The 24,466-nt window shown below is 30.1% G+C and overlaps 2 protein-coding genes and 1 pseudogene across 7 annotated transcripts; 1 reads left to right on the top strand and 2 right to left on the bottom strand.

Annotated features, from left to right (window-relative positions):
* On the top strand, positions 4,110 to 8,793 carry LOC107621381 (transcription factor EGL1). 6 transcript variants are annotated; one of them, XM_021114542.1, is made up of 9 exons: positions 4,111 to 4,607; positions 4,804 to 4,934; positions 5,476 to 5,733; positions 6,013 to 6,109; positions 6,240 to 6,254; positions 6,474 to 6,530; positions 6,615 to 7,502; positions 7,817 to 8,281; positions 8,516 to 8,793. In XM_021114542.1, the coding sequence occupies exons 1-9, from the start codon at positions 4,605 to 4,607 to the stop codon at positions 8,585 to 8,587; spliced, it is 1,986 nt and encodes a 661-aa protein (XP_020970201.1). In that variant the 5' UTR covers positions 4,111 to 4,604; the 3' UTR covers positions 8,588 to 8,793. The 6 variants fall into 6 exon arrangements, with proteins under 6 accessions (XP_020970209.1, XP_020970201.1, XP_020970204.1 ...); XM_021114545.1 differs by having other exon boundaries at positions 4,774 to 4,934; XM_021114543.1 differs by having other exon boundaries at positions 4,768 to 4,934.
* LOC110268277 lies at positions 14,873 to 19,319 on the bottom strand (annotated as a pseudogene).
* LOC107628098 (gibberellin 20-oxidase-like protein) lies at positions 22,780 to 24,460 on the bottom strand. The gene is made up of 2 exons (XM_016330904.2): positions 23,998 to 24,460; positions 22,780 to 23,444 (listed from the first exon to the last, which is right to left on the bottom strand). The coding sequence occupies exons 1-2, from the start codon at positions 24,369 to 24,371 to the stop codon at positions 22,844 to 22,846; spliced, it is 975 nt and encodes a 324-aa protein (XP_016186390.1). The 5' UTR covers positions 24,372 to 24,460; the 3' UTR covers positions 22,780 to 22,843.

Here is a 24,466-nt window from a genome sequence, read left to right as displayed (position 1 = left end):
TATTATATAATAAAAAAATTAAGTATTAATTCTCAATGTAAAACCCTTTTATTGATTTTTGGAAACTCATAATAACACCATTGAAGTTCATCATATGATAAAACAAAAGAAAATAACTAAGTTCATCAGAGTAGTGTCAAACAACGACAATAGTCAACTAGTTTATGTGACATTGCATACAAAAGTTCACACAGCGAGCGAAAACTACTACGCTATTTAAATCAAATTTTTGAAAAATTTTCCACGCTAAGATTAAATCAATTACAATCATGTATAACAACTTATTTTACACGTTCTGATACAGTGAAATTGCAACAATGAAAATTTTTACTATAAACAATCAAAAACCTCACTAAGATTCATTGCATGTACAACTAGCAGCAACAGAAATAGTTACCATCGCATTAAGACATCAACCCACTAACCTCCCGTATATCATTGACGACGGAAGGTGTTTGGGGGCCGCAACAACAACGAGGTCAACAGAAACTGTTTAGACGGAGGATGCAGGACGTAGGGGGCGCGCACAACGGTCTCGATTCTGGAGCTGAGGCGAGCAGCAACCCAGGATCCTACGATGTGAAACTGAGTCACCGATGAGGCCTTCTGGCGAAGCCCATGCCAGAATCGTGACTGAACGCAGGGGGCGACCGAACTGGATGCTGCCGGCAACAAAAGAGGCGCGCGTCGAAGGGCGAGTAGTGGCGACCGAACTCTCTCTTCTTTCTCTTCTCTTAGTCCATCACCCACGTGATTTCTCTGAAGCAAAGCAAGAAAAAGGAAAAGCCTAGAATTAGAGCAAAATCGAAGAACAAAAAGCAAGTTTTCAAATCTAAACAAAGAAGAGAAAGTCAAAGAGACTAGGACAAAAGGCAAGATCACATTCGAAAGGCAAATAACAAAAAAAAAAGTTTTTATATTTGTGCTTCATTAAAGTTTAATGAAAAAATCTTCTCAATGTAAGTACAGAAGTAGAAAGTTGAAAATATTGAAGATAATGGAGCTCTGCTGTGAATCAACGTTCAAGAATCTGACTTGGAGTCAAAGCAAGAATGAAGGATTCAGATTCAACAAGCAAGATGAAAGAGGTTAAAAGAGAAGATAGAAGATATAGTTGCATGTATGATTCAGTCACTACTTCTACTCTATCTCTCCTCTGTCACACCACTGTTACTTATAATTTTTAGGAGAAGAAATTAAACAAGTGTTGAAGCAAGTTTCAAGTTTTGGAAGCTTCATTCCTCTGTTAAAAGGGTGAACAACCAACGATTGGAGTAAGGAGAGAAAGCACAAAGTTTGGTTTTCCATAGCTTATTGAGCTATTCATTCTTCTCCTTCATGGTTCTCATTGAATATCTTATTGTCTCAGTCTAGTCTTTCTTTGTTTTCAATAGTAAAAACATAACAGTGAGATTTGTATGAAAAAACCATTGAGTGAAAAAAGGCAAGAGAATTAGACTTGGAGAAAAGCCTATGTTTATTTCAGAAATCTTTTGTAAGTTTTTTTTTTTTTTTTTTTTTGTTGTCATGATTCTGAGGGGATTTCCTTACAAGTTGGGTGAGCACTTTACTATTGAAAATTAGAGTGAGTTCCTAGTCAAGTTTGGTTTGGGTTAGAAACTGAATTTTTCCAAATAGGATTGGGTAGAATCCTAGGGAGAATTGATTAATATAATTCTGTTGAAAGATAGTGAAATTTCGTCATAGTTGTGATGGAGACTGAATATAGACTACATTGTATTAAGTAGCTGAACTATGATACATCTGTGTGCCATTTCTCTTTCTCTTTTCTGTTTCTGATTCTGCACTATAGGAGACAAAATAAAATAATCTCATGATTATCATATCCAGCTATACTTCACAATAACTTATCTTGCTTGCAATTCTGTTTTGGCTCCTAACCCGTCAAAAGACAAAACTAAAGTATTTCCTGCTTTTCTACTCAAAGTATCTCAACAGAATCCTAATTTAAAAATAAAATTAAAAGAGGCCAAAATTTAACCCCATTTTTCTTAATCAATTGTGTTGAGTTTTTTCGTTTTAAAAAATAAATGCAATTCATTTTCAACATTTTATAACTAATAAATAAATATTTGACTTCTATAGATAATTGATAATTTTCTAAGGACTTCACACGGTATATTTTACATATAAATTTTGGTTCAACAATAATGTTGAATTTAGTTCGGGTACTGATATAGATGAGTTACTTTGGCCTTTATTTATAGTTATTAAAATTGTTAATAGTAAATTAAATTAGCCTCTCAGAATTTTTTTTTATCTTAACAATATTATGGGATGATAATATATCATATTAAATGGCATTATTATGTGATACTTTATTAAATCATTGTGTTTCGTGGGTGACCCTACGTTATTATTCTATATATTAAAGGTTAAAACAAAAAGTGATTAAAAGATTAATTTTTCAAAAATTAAGATGAATCATTCAAATTTTTACAAACTAAGTTAACTTATTCATATAGTATACATGACCAACATTTTTCATTAAATAAATGAATATCTTCCACTCTTGTTGAAACATATATCATTTCTCTTTACATAACTAACAAGAATATGTACAATGTTGGTGTAGGGTTAATTTCTGCATATGATGCCATTTTGCATGATATAAAGTAAGGTTAGTAATATTAATTTTATATGTGAATATTTAATTTGATCTAATTCATTTGGTCAGGGTTAGTAATTCGATTCGTAGTGGGTCGAGTTGAGAGTAAAGCGAGTTAATATATGGATAAGGTCGAGTGCGAGTTTAAATATAATCCAATAATTCGACCAACTCATACTCTTAATATATTGTACATGTATTATTGTAGTATTGTACAGCTTTAAATAATTTTTTGTTTTCGTAATTTCTTCTTCATAAAATATATTTTTCTTAATTTTGGTACAAGCAAATTAGAGTCTCTTGGTTTTTATATTGGTTATTAGTTTATTTTATTAAATATTAACATGATAGGTTAAATTTTTAAATTTAAAGTTTAAATTTACCTTAATGCATTAGCATTTAATAAATAAATTAACAGTAATAACTAAAGCAAAAAAAAAACTTACATTTTATAATGACTAACCACTTATTTAATCTTATTTTATCAATTCTTAATTATAAACATTTTTTCCGTAATTTAAAAAAAATACTATTAATAAGTATCTTAGCTTGTCATCATAATTGATATCAAAGAATAATGAATAAATAAATAAATAAATAAAAGTATTTGGTCATGATGAAAAAGCATTTAAAGACAAATAAACTGGCAACTGCACTGCAATGCAATGCAGAGCTTTCCAGAGAGTTTTCAATCTGAGTGGGCCAAGCCAAATGACAAAACAACTAACAATGAAAAATAATATTTACAAAATATACAGCCATTAACATGAAAAAACCCCCAATGACAAAAGCATAATTTATTTTAATGAGTTTAGTTTTAAACTCCTAATTAACTGTATTAGGTATAACAACCTTTAGTTAAGGCTCTCAAATGGACTAGTCTGACTTATTTAGATTTGATCCGTTTTAATTTGTTTTATTTGTAAGTTATAATTTTTTAGTTTAAATCATTTATGATCAATCAGATAAGTTAAATGGGTTGATCCAATTATCTTTTTATTTTAAATAAATAGTATATTTTTTTTAGTTAATAGGTCAGATTTTCGGGTCAAATAAAAAAATATTAGCTAAAAGTAATACATTTTTTGAAAAAAAAATAAACGAGCCGCTTGTTTAGCCTATGAGATAGTCCGTTTAAGTCGTCATTTTTTTTTGTTAATCGGGTTTAACCTGTTTTACCCAAAATTTAAACTGATTTAATTTTAGAGACAAAATCCACCCATTTAAATAGATAAATGGACTGATCCAAGAATTTAGTCCATTTTAACAGTCCTAGCTTTAGTTAGATGTTTAAAAAAATAAACTAAATGCTAATTATATTAAGAGTCTTGATTAATCCAAAGGCATTAATTTTTTTGAGTCAACAACTCAAATGTATTTGATTCAATAATTTATTGTCCTAAAAGCTTTATAAATAAGAGATTTGTACTTTTATTAACAAATAGTACTTTTTTTTTTTGGTCCACACAAGACACAACTAGTACTATCAAGACACTTATTTAAGCATAGACAACATATTTTTATCAAAATTAATGTTCCTTCTAAAAAATACCACTTATGTTACATTACATCAAAACTAAGCTCCATGTTATTAAGTAGAAAGTTTTGCACAGAAGAAAAATTAGCTATGAGAAGAAACAAAAGGCAATTATGTAGTGAACCTAATCTGCACGATAGGTGTTTGTTAAAATTTCACTATGAATGTATGTGTGTGTGTGTGTGTGAGATTCTAATGATTTCAGTACGGTCAAGAAAGCAGTGTAATGATAAGCAAAATGCCACACATGCATTATGCACATATATTCTGAGTGAAATAAATTATAGTACAACACTTTAGATTCTTCAATTACTGTTGCCACCACCACCTTAGACTTAAAAATAGAAGAAATTGTAGACTGATTCCCTTCGTTTCAATGTGGCAGTGTTGGTTTCAACATTTTTTGCATAAAGTTTAACAACAACACTCCACAGTCACATGGTAAATTCAGTGAGCAAAAGTTGTTTTCATCTGTGGGGTGTGTACTTTGTATTCAGCTGTTTTTAATTTTTTTTGTACTGTTGATATTGTTCTTTTTATTATTTATTTTTCTATTGATTCCTTTATATGATACCAAAATGGAAGTAATCATTGCATGAAGGTGCAGGTTTTTTATGACATTTGAGTTGTTTTTAAGGCCATGGCTTCTTCTTGGAGTCCAAAGCATGAGAAGATGCAGAAGAGTTTGAGTACACAGTTAGCTGTGGCAGTAAGAAGTGTTCAATGGAGTTATGGAATTTTCTGGGCACCTTCAACAACCCAAGAAGGGTAATCAATTAGAAAAAAAAAAAAACCTTCTTAGAATACAAAAAATAATGCCACTTTTCTCTCATGACATGAAGTTTCTGTTTTGGTAATGTTTATTCTTATGAGTCTTGTGTATATGATGATCATGTGTCTTTAGTTTCATGAAGCTGTTGTCTTATGAGAACTTTTTGAGACATACATAATGCTTTCATTATGCAGGGATAAAAAAAGAAAAGAAAAGAATGATGTTGATGCTTCATATATCATGTAAAATGAATTTTATATTGTTTTATTTTATTTTTTACTTTTACTTCTACTTTTTTTCCTCTTCATAAATGGATAGTAAAGTGAAACAACAGAGTTTGATGAGTAGATTTTAGGAGGAAAGAAAGAAAATTGATCTTGAGTTACAAGAAGGAAACAATGTAACCAAATGAAACTTGATTTGTATCCATTACAGAAACTTCCACTGAGATTACTGAAACATAAGGCCAACTTGCTAAGCTACTTTGATACTTAAACTTATGTTAATGTGAACAATGTGATGATTGAACACATATAGAGTGCTGGAATGGAGGGAAGGGTACTACAATGGAGACATTAAGACAATGAAGACAGTGCAAACAACAATGGAGATCAAGAATGACAAAATTGGAGTTCAGAGGAGTGAGCAGCTGAAGGAACTGTACAAGTTCCTTCTTGTTGGTGAATCTGATCCACAAACAAAAAGGCCTTCAGCTGCATTGTCTCCTGAGGATCTTTCAGATTCTGAGTGGTATTATTTGGTTTGCATGTCCTTTGTGTTCTATCCTAATCAAAGGTATATCATCTTCTTCTCCTTTTTTTTAATTTATTGAGACTGTTTGGATGAACTCACATTAATCAGGGACTCTAAACATAATCAAAAACCCAAATATGATACAGTAACTTCTCAGAAAGATTGATTTCACCTTTTTTGGTTATATAGAATATTTAGCTGTAAGAAAATAGACCAATATGTAGTATTCCTTTCTGTCAAAGTTCTTGTAGTTAATATGTACATTTTTTGTTTACTATGTTTCACTATCATAGATCTTCAATTTTCCTTCTTGTTACACAGTTTGCCTGGTAGAGCACTAGAAATCGGCGAAACGATATGGTTATGCAATGCTCAATATGCAGATAGTAAAGTTTTCTCTCGTTCTTTACTTGCAAAGGTTGGAACTTACCCCTATAAATTTATCATTTGTGTTTTTTGCTTTTAATTGTTGTGACACATGTGACTTTCTTCATCTTAACAATTCTTTGATCTGGACATTGGTGTCAATTGCTGTGCCCACTCCCCAGAGTGCATCAATTCAGGTATGTGTTATATTTTCTCAATAGAAATTAAAAATTTATGGTTGTAGAGAGCTTTAAAGAAGAAAAACATACTTGTAATTTGTGATATTAGACAGTCATTTATGTCTTCTCAACCAAAAGAGTTGGTATCAAAAGCAAAAGGAGATACTTTCTGATTATTACATTGTGGCAGTAACAAAGATCTCAATGTTCATACTGTGTTTCAAACCTGTTTTTCAGACTGTAGTGTGCTTTCCCTATCTAGGGGGTGTTATTGAGATTGGTACAACTGAACTGGTAAAATTTTTCATTGTTTTCTTCATGAATCTGGTTTCATTTTCTTTTCAGTGTTAGTTCTAAATGTGGATTATGCTTAATTAGGTGCTAGAGGACCCTAATCTTATTCAACATGTGAAGGCTTGTCTCTTGGAATTCTCAAAGCCTATTTGCTCTGATAAATCTTCATCAGCACTCAATAAGCCTGATGATGACAAACTTCAACCATGCTCCAATGGTGAACATGTTTTGGTTGACACAAAGGTTTTGGAGTACTCATGTTCCCCAGCTGAAGAAATCAAGCTTGATCAAGATCCTATCAAGGAACTACAACAAGATTCCAACATGGATTCTCCTGATGGATGTTCTAATGGTTGCGAGCACAACTGCCGTGTTGGAGAATCGATGGTTGAGGGAATCAATAATGGAGGGCCTTCTTCTCAAGTTCATTTCATGGATGATGATGATGCCTTGAGCAATGGTGCACCTGATTCCCTGAGTTCTTGTGATTGTATATCCGAGGCATCCGAGAACCGGGGAAAGGCTTCAAAGGATGTTCAACTAATCAGGGGAATTCAAAGCTTCAATCATTTGAATAGAAGTTCATTGGATGCAGAAGCAACTGATGAACACTTAAGCTACACAAGAATACTCTCTGCTCTTCTTGGGAGATCGTCGGCTTTCAAGCAGAATCCGTATGCTAGTAACTCAAATTGCAAATCGAGTTTCGTGAAATGGAAGAAAGGAGGAATCTGTGAGCAAAATCGGCTGCGGTTGGAGCAAAGCTTGTTGAAGAAGACTCTGTTTACTGTCCCTCTTATGCATAGGAGTTTCTCATCTATCGAATCAATGAAAGAAAATGAGACAAAAGAATGGACTAATAGATTGGAAAATGCTGATGACAAGTTCAGGGAAAATGTCTTATCTGATAAAATAAGAGAAACTGGAAACTTTAAGATTCTCAAGTCTTCAATTCCTCATCCTATAAGTGAGGTACTTTGTTTTCATACTCTTAAAATCAATGATATTGGATTTGAACTATATAGCTTCGAAATTGCATGCTACAATTCTCATCTAAAATTTGATTTGTGTATGGGATTGCAATGATTTGTAATTTGTAAAGGAGCCAATTCATCTAAAACCTATTGAAATTGAAGTATTTCATGAGGTCACTTTGTAAACATAGAAAAATATGCTCTTTATGAAGTATATAGATTTATAAATACATTACTCCCATGATCTTATTATGTTTGTGTATTATATTTGCCTCCGTTATCAAAATTTTCTGGATTTGTCACTGCATATAGGTGGAGAAGATTTCGATCCTAGGCGACACAATTAAGTACTTGAAAGAGCTTGAGACAAGAGTGGAAGAACTAGAATCTTACATGGACATGTCGGATTCAGAAGCAAGAACCAAAAGAAAATGTCCAGATATGCTAGAGCAGATATCAGATAACTATGGAGCCAGAAAGGTTTACAATAAGGGAATGAGGAAGCCCTGGATGATGAACAAGAGAAAGGCTTGTGACATTGATGAAAAAGACAGAGAAGAAATAGACAGATTTGTTGTGTCTGAAGAAGATAATAATAAGCCATTGGATGTGAAGGTTAACATGAAGGAGCAAGAGGTTTTGATTGAGATGAAATGTCCTTATAGAGAATATATATTGCATGATATCATGGATGCTATTAACAATCTGCATTTGGATGCTCACTCAGTTGAGTCATCAACAACTGAAGGTGTTCTTACATTGACACTTAAATCCAAGGTTTGTTGTCATAGATTCTATAATTTTATTCAATTTTCAATTAAGTCAAAACTTGTAATCAAGTTCTTACATTGTATAAATAGTTGTACAATATAAGAACTTGATAGCAAAATTCAGTGACATTCAGAATAATTAAACCATTTATTGAGAATTCTATTTTCTTTGTTTCTTAGCTTCCTCCTTCAACAATTTTGTTGTGAAGTTTGAATGAATTCTTTTATGAAATTGCTTCAGTTTCGAGGCACAGCGACTGCGCCGCTGGGGATGATCAAAGAAGCACTCTGGAAAGTGTCTGGAAATCTATGACTCTGTCCATTTGGATTTCTTCTCTGAGTACTGAATGCTTCTTATTGTGTTGGTTACTTCAACTTGGTAACTCCATGACTATGGTTTGCTTCCTAACAAGTGTAATATTATGATCTGAGACATTATTATTGTTCTTAGTTGCAAACTTTGTTACACTTGTATGAGTTCAATTGTTCAATTTAGTTTGGCCTTGTCAATTGTCATAATTTGGTGTATAAATTAAATCACTCTATTATGCTAGAAGTAATAGTTATTATTAATGTATGGCAATGATAGTTAGTATTACTTTATTTCTTTTGTCTCTTTGATGTATTTATAAATTATAATTGCAAGTTAAGAAAAAATTACATTAAGTAACAACCATGCTACGTTTACATAAAACATTAGTCATTAAATCAAATATTTGTATAAAATACATGTTAAAATATAAAATAAATATTAAAAATAAATTAAACATATATATTTATACACAAATAAATAGTATTTAATCTTTTTCTGTCCCGTAGTAATTTTGATTAGCCAAACATTTGTCTAAAGAGATGCAAGTAACTAACAAAATATGAAGAAGAAGACAAAACAAAGTTATATTTATTAGCCCAATTTCACGTGGGCTTTGTTTTTTTTTTTATTAGTATGAATATTACTTTGTATTTTTTTCCCCCAAAAAGTAGCAACTATTTAGTTTTCTTGTTGTTTAATCCTCAAGTGCATTATGTGATAATACTTTGAAATATTAATACTTAAGCTTACCCTAATCTTTGAAGATAAAAAAACCTTGCTCAACTAATTTGAGTGCCATCTCTTCTTTTTATATGCAATCATTTATTTTTGAAAAGATATACGTATCTAAATCATTGGCAACTTGCTTATATATATACCTGAATTTCCTCTCGTTACAGTTATGATCATGATCTTATTATATTTGATCATAATATTTTTGTTTTGTTTTGTTTTGGTTTGGTTCATATTGTTGGATACTAACCCTTTTTGTTTTGTCATTATCTGATTAATCACAACAACTTCACATTTATGAACTATTTATTATTTTGGTAATCTCATGTTAGTGTTTTATTATGGTTATACTAATGAAATGAGATGAAATAATTAGATTTATTAAATACATATTTTATTTGTATAGTTGACTATCGGTACATAAATAAGGGATGCATTTCCTTTTCCTAATAATATGAAACCATTTATTTATATATAATATAGTTTAGAAAACGGCCAACTGCTAAGCCTAAAATAATGAATTCATCATTGTATGTGATTATGTAATTCCAAATTAAAAAAGCTAACTCAAATACATTATGGTCCAAATAACATGATTCATGTGTATCTATGTTATACTGATGATGAAGTTATGAAGAGCAACAAAATATATAATGAACAATTATTACATCAATATGTTTAATTAATCAATGTGGCAAAGCATGCATGTGATACATGACTACCAAATAGACAATAATGATCATCAAAAACCAGAATGCAAATCATTAATTTCTAGAAAACTTAAGAGGAAAAGATGGATGAAACGTCCAAAATTCATGTGTCAATAACCTTGTGGAATTTAAGGAAAGGTAAACTAATATCTAATTATATATGATAATATCACTACTTTTTTGCATTGTTCACACTTTATTAGTAAAGTTTTGATTACAAAAATACTATTGATGTTTACACAATTTATATTTATTTTTTAAGTTGCTTAGAAAAAAAATTCCATGAGAAAGTAAATAAGAGATTATATGTATGTATGTATATTTCAAGATATTCCCTCTTTTCTCTATGGAATTTTGTACCATTATTACTATGCCAACTTTTTTAATTATAAACATTTAAGTTAAGAAATTAGATCACCCAAAATTATTTTCATCTTAGTTTTTTTCTTCCCTTGAAAAAGGTGGGAGAGTAAAGAAAAGAAAAGGAATATTTATCCTACCATTTCCTTTTGATATTAGGGGAAAACAAATTATGTTCCCTCTACATTTTGTTTTCACTTTCACAAAATTTTAAAATGAATGAAAATAAAAAACTAAAAAAGAATATTTTATGGTTAATTTTACGTACTTTTATTGTAATTAATTATCATTAATATTAAATTAATAAAAAAAATCTAATTTGTTATGACTAATAATTACATGTATTTACTAGAACTAATCACAAATTCTCGCTTAATAAGAACTCTAATTTGTTACTGTCATCCTAAAGTACATGTTTAAGTGTAGCCATCACACGTAAGAGAAAGGAGTACGTAAAATTTACAAATCTTCAGTGTACAATTTGATCTACAACTGTGCTAAATTGCTATCCATAGAATTGAAAGGAAATCCTTATCGAGGACTTGATTTTAAATATAGACTCAAGGCGTGGTACGAATATGGAATTTATACAACATTTAAAAGAGAGAGGACTTGATTTTAAATATGGACTGAAGGCGTGGTACGAATACGGAGTCTATACAACATTCAAGAGAGAGATGACTTGATTTCAAATATGGATTCAAAGCTTGGTACCAATATGGAGTTTACACAACATTTAAGGGGGAAAGACGAAACGGAAGTATAATAATAATAATAGTAATCATTCTCTTTTACTAAGAATATATTGGTTTTTGATTTAGTTGTTTTTTGTTTTGTTACATAAATTATTTTTTTGTTAGTTTAATATTGATAATAATAAATTATAATAGAAGTACATAAGGAGTACATAAAGAATACATAAGATTTACCTTTGATCACTTGTTAACCTTTGTTATTGTAACGTATTACAAGTAAAGTCTATTGTAACATTTTCATAATATTACTATAAAATATCAATAGTAACATTTTTACTAAAAATTTTAAATTTTTAGGAGAAAGTTAGTAAAACTCTTTAGTAACATAGAATATATTTAACATTTGTTAAAATGTTACTAATATACATAAGTAATGTTTTTAATATGATTTGGTAATATTTTTTAAATGTTAATAAAAATTAAATATGTAGTAGTGGGAGTACATAAGATTTGTTCAAATACAAACCGATCCAAATTAAATCACTCCTCTAATTTAATCCAAACCGAAAACTTATAAACAATATAATACAATTCTTACCGCATCTCTTTTGATGCCTCATTTTTTTTGAAACTTCCTTCCAATTATTGATCTGTAGTATGTTTATGTTGTTGAGAATAAAGTTAATATCTCTCTTAAAATATCATTAAGAGGAAAAAACAATAATTTTATCCAAAAAAAACTTTTACATCATTTTGTATAGTTCTCTTTCTTTTGGGAGCTATAGTCCTGAAATAGCAATTGAGATTAAAAATCAAGAAGAAGAAGAAGAAGAAGAAGAAGAAACGGATATATTATTAGAACATTATAATTAGAGAACAAAATCAGAAAAATATCAAAGAGGATTAGAAAAAAATCAATGTAATTTATTAGGATATTATTCAATATCAAATGTACTCTTAGCGTACTCTTGATCTATATATTGGTAAGAACTTTGTAATCACAAATGAGAAATATGAATAACAAAAATAATACTTTTCTAAATAATTCTTCGTTTCTTTCCTAAACTCTTTGTACCATGGTAACATATATAATAGAGAGTTGCACTAAAAAGAACACTAACAGTAAGACTACAAGCTTGCCCAGTTTACTAAAAGAAGAAGAAGAATGAATGAAGAAGAATGAATGAACACTCAAAAGAAACAGAAGAAGAAGAAACAGATATATAATATAGAGTTACACTAAAAAGAACACTAACAATAAAGACTACAAGCTTACCTACTCAAAAAAGGCAAAAAAATTTACTTTGTACGGTGAAAATCAAGCCTTTCTTTTGATATTACAAATAAGATTTTAAATTTAATATTTTTTAAACAATACTTCTAAATATGGACTCAAGGCGTGGTACGAATATGAAGTTTATACAACATTTAAGGGAGAGAGGACTTGATTTCAAATATGGATTGAAGGCTTGGACTGAAGGCGTGGTACAAATATGAAGTTTATACAACATTTAAGGAAGAGAGGACTTGATTTCAAATATGGATTGAAGGCGTGGTACAAATACGGAGTCTATACAACATTCAAAGAAGAAAAGACTTGATTTCAAATATGGACTCAAGGCTTGGTACGAACACGGAGTCTATACAACATTTAGGGGAGGAAAGACGAAACGAAAGTATAATTATAATAAGCGTAATCATTCTCTTTTACTAAAAATATATTGGTTTTTGATTTAGTTGTTTTTTGTTTTGTTACATAAATTGTTTTTTGTTAGTTTAATATTGATAATAATAAATTATAATAGGAGTACATAAGGAAGGAGTACATAAGATTTATCTTTGATCACTTGTTAATCTTTGTTATTGTAACGTATTACCAAGCAAGGTCTATTGTAACATTTTCATAATATTACTATAAAATATCTATAGTAACATTTTTACTAAAAGTTATTAAATCTTTAGAAGAAAGTAAAACTCTTTAGTAACATAGAATATATTTAACATTTGTTAAAATGTTACTAATATACATAAGTAATATTTTAATATGATTTGGTAATATTTTTTAAATATTAATAAAAGTTAAATATGTAGTAGTGGGAGTACATAAGATTTGTTCAAATACAAACCGATCCAAATTAAAACACTCCTCTAATTTAATTCAAATCGAAAACTTATTAAAATCGCACTAATTTTGATTTGATTGAAATCTTTTTGTGCAAACCGTTGGATCGGATTTCAAATCTACTCTTCATAACCGATCCAATCCAATCCGAACTGCACAATGTGTTATAATATTATTAATTTATTATTGTATTTACAATTATCTAAAATTTGATGTTGAAACTTGTTATGTATATTTAATTTTTTTTAATTTATAAAACCGTAAATTCAATCCAATCCAAACCGTTTGAAATTAGATCGAACTGGATTAGATTAGATTTTTTTTAAAAAAAAATATCCAATCTAAACCGCACTCTAAAAAAGTTAGTATTCAAATCGAATGATATTTTTGACTCAAAATCGATCCAAATTACACTGCAAATATTCCTGGTATCTATGTTATACTAATGAAGTTATAGAGAGCAACAGAATATATAATAAACAATTATCACGTCAATGTTTAATTAATCAATGTGGCAAAGCATGCATGTGATACATGACTACCTAGTAGACAATAATGATCATAAAAACCAGAATGCAAATCATTAATTTCCAGAAAACGTAAGAGGAAAAGATAGATGAAACATCCAAAATTATATTGTGTCAATAACCTTGTGGAATTTAAGGAAAGGCCAGGTAAACTAATATCTAATTATATATGATAATAATATAATATCACCAGTTTTTTTACATTGTTCCCACTTTAGTAAAGTTTTTATTATAAAAATAATGTTGATGTTTACAGAATTTATATTTATTTTTTAAGTTGCTTAAAAAAACCGTAAAAAGGTAAAATGAGAGAATATATATATATTCTCTTTCAACAGTAGAATTTTGTATTATTATTAGGTTTAATTACTCTATTGGTTTTAGTCCCTATTGACGTTAACTGTAAAAAAAATGTTAGTGAATTATGAAATTACTTTTATACTCTTAGGGACCTAATTGAAAAGAAAACAAATATAGGGACTTAATTAAAAATTCGATGAAACTATAAATATTCAATGAAAGATATTTCTATAATCTCTAAAATTAACATTGAATACAACTAAATCCACATTACTGCATGTAAAAATATACTAAAAGAACTAAATTAAGAAATAATTGCAGAATGGACATAGCATATCAATGATATGTTTTCCAGTTGATTAAGAAAACATTTTAATGTAGTTACTATCCAAGTAAATTAAGTATAACCAAATTATATATCAACTCATCAAGAAGGTTTTACTGTTGGAATCCATGTCTCGGCAATCACACACACATTTGATATAATATAACCTAATGAGTAATGACAGCATAATAAACTTTACATTAATACTTAAGAACATATTTACAGTATTCAAAATTAATCACTAAACTTTATTGCATTTGCACACCAATCGAATTTCACAAGTCATAACTACTACTACAACAACTAGGTTTGATCCAATCACTTTAAGTAAAAAACGAACGATAGTATCTAAGTAAGAATTATCCTAAGAAGTGTTACTTCAAAACAATATCTATATGAATATCAAACACTAAAATTAGAGCAAACCAATTTTAATCGTCTTCGAAAAAATTGACATATGCATAAACACATTTCATCAACATCCAAAAAATGAAAAAAAAAATCAATTTTAATGTCACCTGTTTTGACAAATTGAGTATAGGCAGATCGAGGCGTAGCGCGGTGAGGTGCGGTATGGTGAGGCGAGGCGCAGCGCAGCGAGGCGAGGCACGGTGAGGGCTTCGACGGGCAAACAACGCAGAAGACCACAAAACAGAGCAACGCAGAACAGAGCAGCGCAGGGAGAAGGATGCGACAGACGGACGACCACCAAGCCTTCGCCACGGACGACGACGACTATGGATGAAGACTACGGACCGATGGAGAAGAAGCGCAGTGCACACGACCTTCAGAGAGCAAGTTAGGGCTGGATAGGGTTTTTTTTCTTTGGGATAAAATATGAGGAAATTTTTTTGGTATTTTAAAAAAATAGATGTATGTTTAACTAGCTATTTTAACTAATTCATAAGAATATTCGTTTTTTAAATAGAATATTCCGTTATCTTAAACGTTATACTCACGGTAGCGACTTAATTGAAAAAAAATTAACATATAGGGACCCAATTAAAAGAAAAAAAATATAGAGACCTAATTAAAAATTTCACGAAATTATAAGGACTAACAGAGTAATTAAACCTCGTTATTACTACTAGCGGCTGAACAGGCACTTTATGGGATTTAAAGTTAATTATTTTAATGAATTTTAAAATTTTAAATTCGAATAACATAAAAATAATAATATAGAATAATCAATGATAATATAAAAATGTTTAAATTAAAATAATCATATATTACCTATCTATAAACAATAACAATATGAAAATAATTTAATTATAATGAACACATACATCACCTATCTACAAATCTACAAATAACATAATCCATAAAATAATTATTACAATAATATTTTATCTTCTTCTATCTAACTCAAAGTCATAAAAATAAATAGAAAAATACGATTGTTTACAAAAAATGAGCTATATTTAAAAGTCATATTTTTTTTCTTTGTTTAAGGACTTTTTTTTTAAGTGGTAAGCCAAAGTACGAATCTGTATTTGAAGAATCTTTCTTGTGCCTACAAAAAGTGTAAAGAAGAAAAATAATTATGTCTTTTTTTTTTGTGATTATAGATCAAACTATAAGTAAAAACGTTAAGATAAACCTAAAGTAATTTCTGAATTTGTATCGAGAAAAAATCTTTAGCAATTCCTCATACATCTCCTTATCAATAAATTCTTGAGCCTTGAAGAACTACAAAATTTAGAAATCAATAAAATATACCATATGCCAATACAAATTTTATTATATTTGAACGACAATTTAACAATAAAAAAAATAAAACCTGCAAAATTAAAATTTTTTGTTTGAGATTGGATTTCCTACACATGCACAACAAAAGAAGCCATTAAACCCTCTGTAGAGCATTCAAATCTATAATTATTCGATATTACCTCTATTTTGTGCGATTTTTTAATCTAATGAAAGGTACCTGCAATGTTCTTCTTTACTAATATGAGTTGGTTCCGTTTCTGTGAGTTTGTTGTTGGAAAAAGAAAAATATTTAATTTATTATCACTGGTTTAAAATTATTTTTTACAACTTTATTCAACATGGGAAACATAATCTCCGTTGCAATTTCAGAGTAACTTTTTAATATTTTAGGCATAAACTCTTTCCATTTATTTAATAGAACATGAAGAATATAGAAAGGAGATAGATAATAGGCATATCAATAACATTCTGATTACGATGATTGCATTACCTTGTATGTTGTTGGAATAGTATTTCCTTTTTTATCATCTTCTAGAATTGGGTCTTGTCTGTTTTAACCGTACCTCCCTAACCAATAGAATAAATTTGAAGGGAATGAACCTATTAGATAACATATGATTATGATTACTAACATAGAAATAGAAGTATGTATATTTAATGCAATTTTCATAGTAATTAATTTAAAAAATTACTTTGTTGTCTATTGGTTCGATTGATGCAATTTCTTGCTCATCTTTTCATGCACTCCAGAGACTTTGGAATCCTTCTTTCTGTAATTCATATTTGTTAATATATTTCTACTACATCTAGTATGTCTCAGTTAATGATAATTAGTACGTACCTATTGCATAAAACAGATGTTTAAATTTGTTGTCTTTATCTCCTGGCATATATTGATGAGCTCCTTTGAAATCAAATTATCTATTAAAAAAATATACGTCGTTAGTCGTCAATAAATTGAAGTTTGTAAACAAAAATATCTATATCACTGAAAGAGATTTAAAAATTAAAATGATATGAAGACTGAAAATCAAGAAGTAACTATACACAGATTTACTAAGAACATAAATTACATGTGGTGAAGGTAACAATATTTCTTTGAAAACTATATTTCTGGTAAATTCTCCACTTGTTCCATCTATTTTTCCTTCTTTGACTAAAATTTTTGTAGTAGACTGAGAAATACTTCGAGACAGAGCAACATATAATTGGCCATGGCTAAATACATGTTTAGGGAGATAGATCCCTACTTTAGGAATGGTCTATCCTTGTGATTTGTTTATTGTTATTGCAAAACTCAACCTTATAGGAAATTGCTTCCGAATAAGTATAAAAGGCAGTCCTGAATTTTTTGTTGTTTTGTGTTTTATCCGAGGCAAGAAAGCTCTTCTTCCACAGTGATGGCCGGTTAAAATTTCTACGTCCAACATGTTTTGAAAAGTTCCACGACATAGTAACCTTGTACCATTGCATAAGCCAGCCTTAGGGTCTATGTTTCTCAATAACATCAAAGGTGCACCTTTTTTTACCTTCAACACATGAGGTGGCAACCCGCCTGTAGAAATTGAGTTAAGGTATTCTTGTTGATATAAATTATTAGCATCTCCTTCTACCTCATCAAATGAGACTAAATTTCGTTCTTCTCCTGGAAACTGGTTGATAATTATATCATTAAGCTGTTGCACATCATGATTTTTTGGCGTCAATATTGCCCTTTCTACCATGTAAGAAGCGTCCCACCCATGAGATTGTAAGTTTGAAAATATTTCTTCTATTAACTTGTATAATGATGTTTCACCCTCCCACGGAATTGCCATATTTGCTTGTATCCGTACAGAGTCTTCATGTATGGTGGGCTCAATTCCATCACCAATGTGCATAAGATACTCAGCAAAAATATGATCATTAGAAGATCGCATATTTTGTCGCAAATGGAGAATTTTAGTCGAAGCTCATAAATGAGACTTAACTATAGAAGCTGAGATCATTTATGACTTACTACCTTTTGGTACGACAGGCAGTACTTGGCGGAAATCTCCTCCAATCACCATCACTTTTCCTCCAAATGGCATATCGTTTGCTAATATGTCTCTCAGAGTGCGGTCTAATGATTGCACCGTTTCTTTATTTGCCATTGGTGCTTCATCCCAGATGATTGCTGTTGTTTGTCTAATCAACTTTACAAGATCTGATTGTTTGCTTATGTTGCAAATGGATGATGGTTCTGCATTAATTGGGATCTTAAACCTAGAATGAGCTGTTCGACCCCCAGGCAATAATGTTGCGGCTATTCCTGATGATGCAGTTACCAAGACAATATGTCTCTTATTTCTCAATTCTGCAATTATAGCTCTGTAAAGAAATGTTTTGCCTGATCCTCCTGGCCCATCAACAAAGAACACTCCACTTTCTCTTCGTTCAATTATATTCATAATGCACTTGAAAGCTTTAGATTGGTCATTGTTCAATCTTGCTACTGAACACAGGTCTTCCCGGGGTACTTCGACAGACAGTTCTTCTTGGATAACTCTGGGTATCGAGTTGTCATTGTCATTTTCATGAGTTAGAGTTGACAAATCGTATTGTGTAATCTATTTTCCGTGCTGAAGGAGTATATCATTTATATCCCTGAGTAGCCGATTTGTGAACACTAAGGCTGTTGTGGTGTTGGTTTACGGATAACCATCCACCATATATGAAAAAAATTCATCCCATAAGCTTCTTACATCTGTAGGCTCACAAAATATTAAGATGGTTGCAAACAACCTTCGTAAAGCACATGGCAATCGTAAAACAGAAGTCTCAACCAAACACGCACGGATGCTACTATCACTCTCTAACAATCCTCGGTGTTGAGCAAATTGCTTGAAGGACGAATATTGGACCCTATTCACTGTTAGCAAGTCATCACAACTGATTGGTCCTCTGACATTAGATAATAGAATACTCAAATAGAATTTTTCTCCTTCTGAAGGTGATACAGTATAAATTCGACCGATGAATCTCCTCTGTGTCTTGCGTCGACACCATTCCTTTTCCTTGTTGTGCCAAGTATAATACTCTGGAATTTTCCTGTACAGAAGATGCCTAGATTGTTGGTCCTCCTCACGATTTAGGGCAAAGAATTCAGTGAGTATTGTTCTAAAGAAATAATCATCATTAAGTATTTCAGGAATGGTTTGGTGATTATAGAAGCTCACTTGATGTTGATTTGGCAAATGAATTTGTAACCTTTCCACTGATGGATACATTCGGTAAAGGTTAAATTTAAATATTCTCCAACATGCCTCTAGAGCAGCGATCCATCTTGCATCAACAAACTATTGTACTTCGTCAACATTAGAACTGTTGTGAACTTCCATTGCAACCCGGTCTGGACCCTTGTAGCAATATTTGTAGAGATACTTTATACTCTTGATGCTACTACATATCTCAACATTAATATGGCAATCATACTTTAGTAGTAGCCAAGGGTTGTACGGAACTGCCCATCTATTGTCAATTGTGACATTTTGGTTAATCGGTACTGGAGTGTCGAATCGTCGCCTATATTGTGGATATGAGTCGTCACCTATTCGTGTTTCTGCTGTGAACTCTTTTGGGTAGTTGCGTTTACATTGGCCATTTTTCATGCAGGGTGAAGATTGATCAAGTGTACCGCAAGGACCATGAATAATATGTTTTAGCATTGCATCATGTAGGTGTGGTTCTACTTCTTTAGATGGTATCTCTGCGCGTACCAAACTATCATAATGCTCCAGGTCAATTAACTTGTCATTGTTTTCTAAGATTAGCAACATATGTACATGTGGCAACCCTCTTTTTTGAAACTCAATGACATAAATATAGCTCTTCACCTTTCCCAAGACACCCTTAGTAATTACATCCTCTTTCAAATTTGGCTCGAAAAATTCTTGTTGTCAGATCTGGACGATCTTGTGGAGTTTGAACTGGGTTGAGTTCTGAAGTTATTTCAGTCTAAAATGGATTGCATGTCATTGTGAAAAAAATATCTAGCTTGCCCTCTTTAAGAACAATCGCCATTCCATCTTCATATCGTTGGGTCAGGTCGCGACGGCTACCAATGAACGATGATGGTAATATTGTTCTTTTTCTTCCAACATTTTCTGAAGATAAATATATAGAGAAATATTATTAGTTTTAATAATTATTTTAAACTCAATAGAAAAGCGGCTCAACAGGCACGATAGTGCCTGGTGAGCCGCTAGTATGAAGTAATTTAAAAAAGAAAAAAAATGAATTTAACAAAATATTGGACCAATTCATCATTGATAGGTACAGACATATGTAAAAAAATAAAGAATACATATGAGATAAAAAAATTAGTTCTTCCTTGGTAAGAGAAAAAGATAGAACACTATCTTTGTACGTGAGATATTGGGGACAAATTAAAAAGGTAAAAAAATGATGAAAATATTAATTGGGTAAGTAAATTAAAAAAAAAATATAGGTGGAAGTTATATGTGAACTGCAGTAAAACTAAATGAAATTTGTAATAATGGATGTGATGAAATCGATAGTGTTAAAGGTAAAAAAATAATGGCAGCAAGAGAAATATAACAAAATGTATTAAGAGGTAAATAAAGAAGCAGTAGAATGGATGAAATTATAAAAAAATAAAAAGATATATCTTTTATGATTACAGAAAAATTCTAATAGAATAATTAGAATGAGATTAAATTGCATCAGAGTATAGTACTCACAGACATACTCAAAAAACACTATACAAACAAAGTCTAACATAAAATTAAACAAAATATAATTTAAATGAATACCTCATAATATAATAAGATCTATAACAAAACTATTTATCACCACTGATTAAATACTTGTTGGCTTCTAATTATTCTTTTTCTTATTTCATATATCGCCACAGAAAAAAATAAAAAAGAGAGACTGTGAGAATAAAGAATTGAATAGAATGCATGAGTTTTTGTAACTGTTAGTGAAATATATTAGAGAAATAACTAATTGTACAATATTTTTTAATTATGTTTAAATTAAATAAAGGTGAGATAATATAAGTTTATTTTTCTTTAGGTCTACTTGAGAAATAACACATAATGGATGTATGCATGGATATATTTACTCTCATTCCTATTCATTTTTAGTTAATTTTCTTTCCAAAGCCTTTTACTGCATTTATTTATTTATTATGAATATTATTCGAAAAATAGGTGTGCAGCTGACTTTGCTAAGTTTTAATGTAAAATATTATTAAATTAATATTATTATTTGATAGTGTTTANCAGTATATAAATATTATTTCAATATATAAATAAAAGGCCATTATTGTATAATTATTTTATTAATATGTTTTCCACACAATACAATTCATATTTTCATTTTTTCACACTCTTATTCCCTTTTTTATCTTCATAATTAACTAATTAAGTAGTACTTTTCTTAAATGTAATATATATCCATGCATAACAGCAACCCTTTAAATAGAACTCAAATTCGCGACAAATTAGTTTTTAGTCTTTCGGATTAGAGGATACTGTGGGTAACCAAAAAAAAAAATACCTCCATCAATTTTGTGAAAGGGATACAGCTTGGATTGTAGAATTTTACCAATTTATATACACCAAATAAATGGGAGAATACAGCTTGTATACAAGCTGCCATGCATTATCACTTATATAAATTTAGTTCCATTTTCTTTTCTTTTTTTTTTAGTCTGCCTACTAGATTAATTATATGTTTTATTTTTTTAAATTCCAAAATAATAACTCCTAAGTTGCAAAACCAAAACCCAAGAAAATCTATGCCTAAGAGAGAGGTTTCTACTTTTTCTTCTATTTATAATAGATATTTAATATGCTCTACTCCCTAAGGAGAAAAATCTAGCTTCACAAGCCCTCTAGAGTTGCTTAGAGTTTTGCATAAGATGGAGTCACAAATTTTAATATCTTACATAAAACTATCGATTAATTTATTTATCAAAAATTGATAAATTCAATAATTTAAGTAGTTCATAATACTTTGCTTCTTTAAGTAATGCCTCAAAAAATAAAACAAATATAGGTTTTTTTTTTTGTATATGAAAGTAAAAGTGGTATTTTCTCTTAATATTGTAATTTTTTGTAGTTTTTAAAAGTGTGGAAGATACACAAATTGGAGGATCCGATTTGTATACTTCAATTTTTTAAATTTTTTTAACAAAAATCTCTCGACCTGATTTCTGTTCTTTCATAAATTCCTCAATTCGATTTCTGTATCCTCACAAATCAAACGGTCCGATTTCTGTACTTCTCACAAATCGGACGGTCCGATTTTTGTTTATCTAATTAAACGGTTTCACATTTAATAATAACACCCCATCAACCTACATTTTAAAAATACACCGTTGCTACTCTAATATCAAAAACAAAATCTGACAAATATATTGTGCACATCAACCAAAACCAATAAGAATATATATAATATAACACATACATTTTATTCTTTCGTTTGAAGTAGTTGGAAACTCCAACTTTTCTACCCCATATAAATTTACATTTTTTTCTCTTTATTTTCTTTTCCTAGTAATTAGTAAACAATGGAAAATACATGCAAACTATACAACTTCACAACACAGAGCACCATCTTCCATTAAAAAAAATAATTTATGATTGAATATTATGAAAAAAAAATTATCTGATTATGACAAATACGAATTTTTACATTTAATATGATAAAAATTCGCACTTGACATAATCAGATAAAATTTTAATTAAGTAAAAAAAATCCAATAATTACAGATGGGAGTTGATTAAATTCCAGCAAAATCTCTAACAGTAAAACCAACCTTCTCAAAGCTTCCCTTTTGATTATTCTCCCTAAACTTCAAATAATCCAAGCAAAGAAAGGGAGAATAGAATCTCTTATTGGCATGATGAAGAGCAACAACCTCATTGGGTGCCACAATGACTTTGTGATCCTCAAAGCACCAAAAGAATGCCAAAGAGAATCTATTCACACAAGGTTGCTTCAAAACAACTCTATGTTCTGAAGATCTCAACTTGTCATTGCTCCAAGCTTGTAACATGTCTCCAATGTTAACCACAAGTGTTCCCTCTGAAGGCTTTATGTCAATCCATTCTCCATCATTTGTCTTCACTTGAAGCCCTCCAATTTCATCTTGGTATAAGATTGTTATGCAACTCATGTCTGTGTGCATTCCAAGTCCTTCAACTTCTTCTCTTTCTTCTTCTGGGGCTGAATAGTTGTTTATTCTTAAGTATCCATGGCACTTTCTGAATTCATCATCATAGAACATTTTCTCAAATCCTTCACCTATGCTCATCAACACAATCTTCACAATCTTCTCACACAGTTCTGCCATCTTGCTACAATATTCTTGCAAAGTTTCACTGTCAAACAAACAAAAAGAGAATCAATTTTTTATTAGGCCCAGTTTGGGTAAATAGCTTAATTAAGCTCTTTTTGAAAAAATAGATTAAATAATAAATGACTATATTAAAAATAGCTTATAAATAAGTTATTTTGGGTTTGAATTTTTAGTTCTAAAAATACTTATTTTATAAAAATATGATAAAAAGTAGTAGTATTATGAGAGAAGTCTATTTTTTTAACTTCTCTATAAATTTCTAAATAGCTTCTTAAAAAGCCGCAATTTTGTTTTAAAAATTGCACCAGACATTTAAACTACTACTTTTTATAAGTCAAAAACTCAAAAAAATTATTTTAAAACTTTCCAAACGGACCCTAAATGAATTAAACATATATATTTTGTTATTTTTAATGTAAAACATAATATTATACTAATATAAAGTAAAAGAGTACTTTTTGAATAACCAACAGCATTCAAGATAAAAAGTAGTTATTTTTGCTGATGCCACGAGAAATGTATAAAATTTTGTTACATTAACAATAAATGCATTTAAATTAGATTATATTAATTACCTGAATTTGGAATTGGTTCTGTGAAATAAAACATCTTCAGAAGACTTAGCAGAGAGATAAAAATCAGGTCCATTAACTCTGAGGCTCTCAAAGAATGGAGAAGCAATGAAGGGTGGAGTGTAAGATTTGACATTAGAGAAAGGCCCAAGCTTAAGCTTGGTATCAGATGGGAGAGAGAAGAGACATTTGGACAGTGAATGAAGCTGGTTGCATAGATCTTTGGAGATTCCATGGTTGATTATGTGGAAAAAACCCCATTCTTTGCAAGCTTTGGAGAGAGATTCTAATGAAGATTCTTCTAATGGCTGAGATATGTCCAAAATTGGAAGATCAGCATAATAATAAGCTTTATTATTATTGGATTTTGATGACATTCTTCTTATTAATCAAACAAAAAAAAAATGTATGTATATGAAGAAGGAGGATTATGTATGTATGTGCTTATGTATATATGTTTCTGCCTAAGGTT

Source organism: Arachis ipaensis, chromosome B02, assembly GCF_000816755.2.
Source record: "Arachis ipaensis cultivar K30076 chromosome B02, Araip1.1, whole genome shotgun sequence".
NCBI lineage: Eukaryota > Viridiplantae > Streptophyta > Magnoliopsida > Fabales > Fabaceae > Arachis > Arachis ipaensis.
The sequence above is the reverse complement of the archived record's forward strand: the minus strand, read 5'-3'. Positions and strand labels throughout refer to the sequence as shown.

What these genes read in the sequence shown, in the direction of transcription:
- LOC107628098 (XM_016330904.2), bottom strand. Translation starts at nt 24,371, where the DNA reads ATGTCATCAAAATCCAATAATAATAAAGCTTATTATTATGCTGATCTT. An exon ending in AGAACCAATTCCAAATTCAG is followed by an intron (nt 23,445 to 23,997) that starts GTAATTAATATA and finishes TTTGTTTGACAG; the next exon opens with TGAAACTTTGCAAGAATATT.
- LOC107621381 (XM_021114542.1), top strand. An exon ending in CCTTCAACAACCCAAGAAGG is followed by an intron (nt 4,935 to 5,475) that starts GTAATCAATTAG and finishes GAACACATATAG; the next exon opens with AGTGCTGGAATGGAGGGAAG. An exon ending in CATTGACACTTAAATCCAAG is followed by an intron (nt 8,282 to 8,515) that starts GTTTGTTGTCAT and finishes AAATTGCTTCAG; the next exon opens with TTTCGAGGCACAGCGACTGC.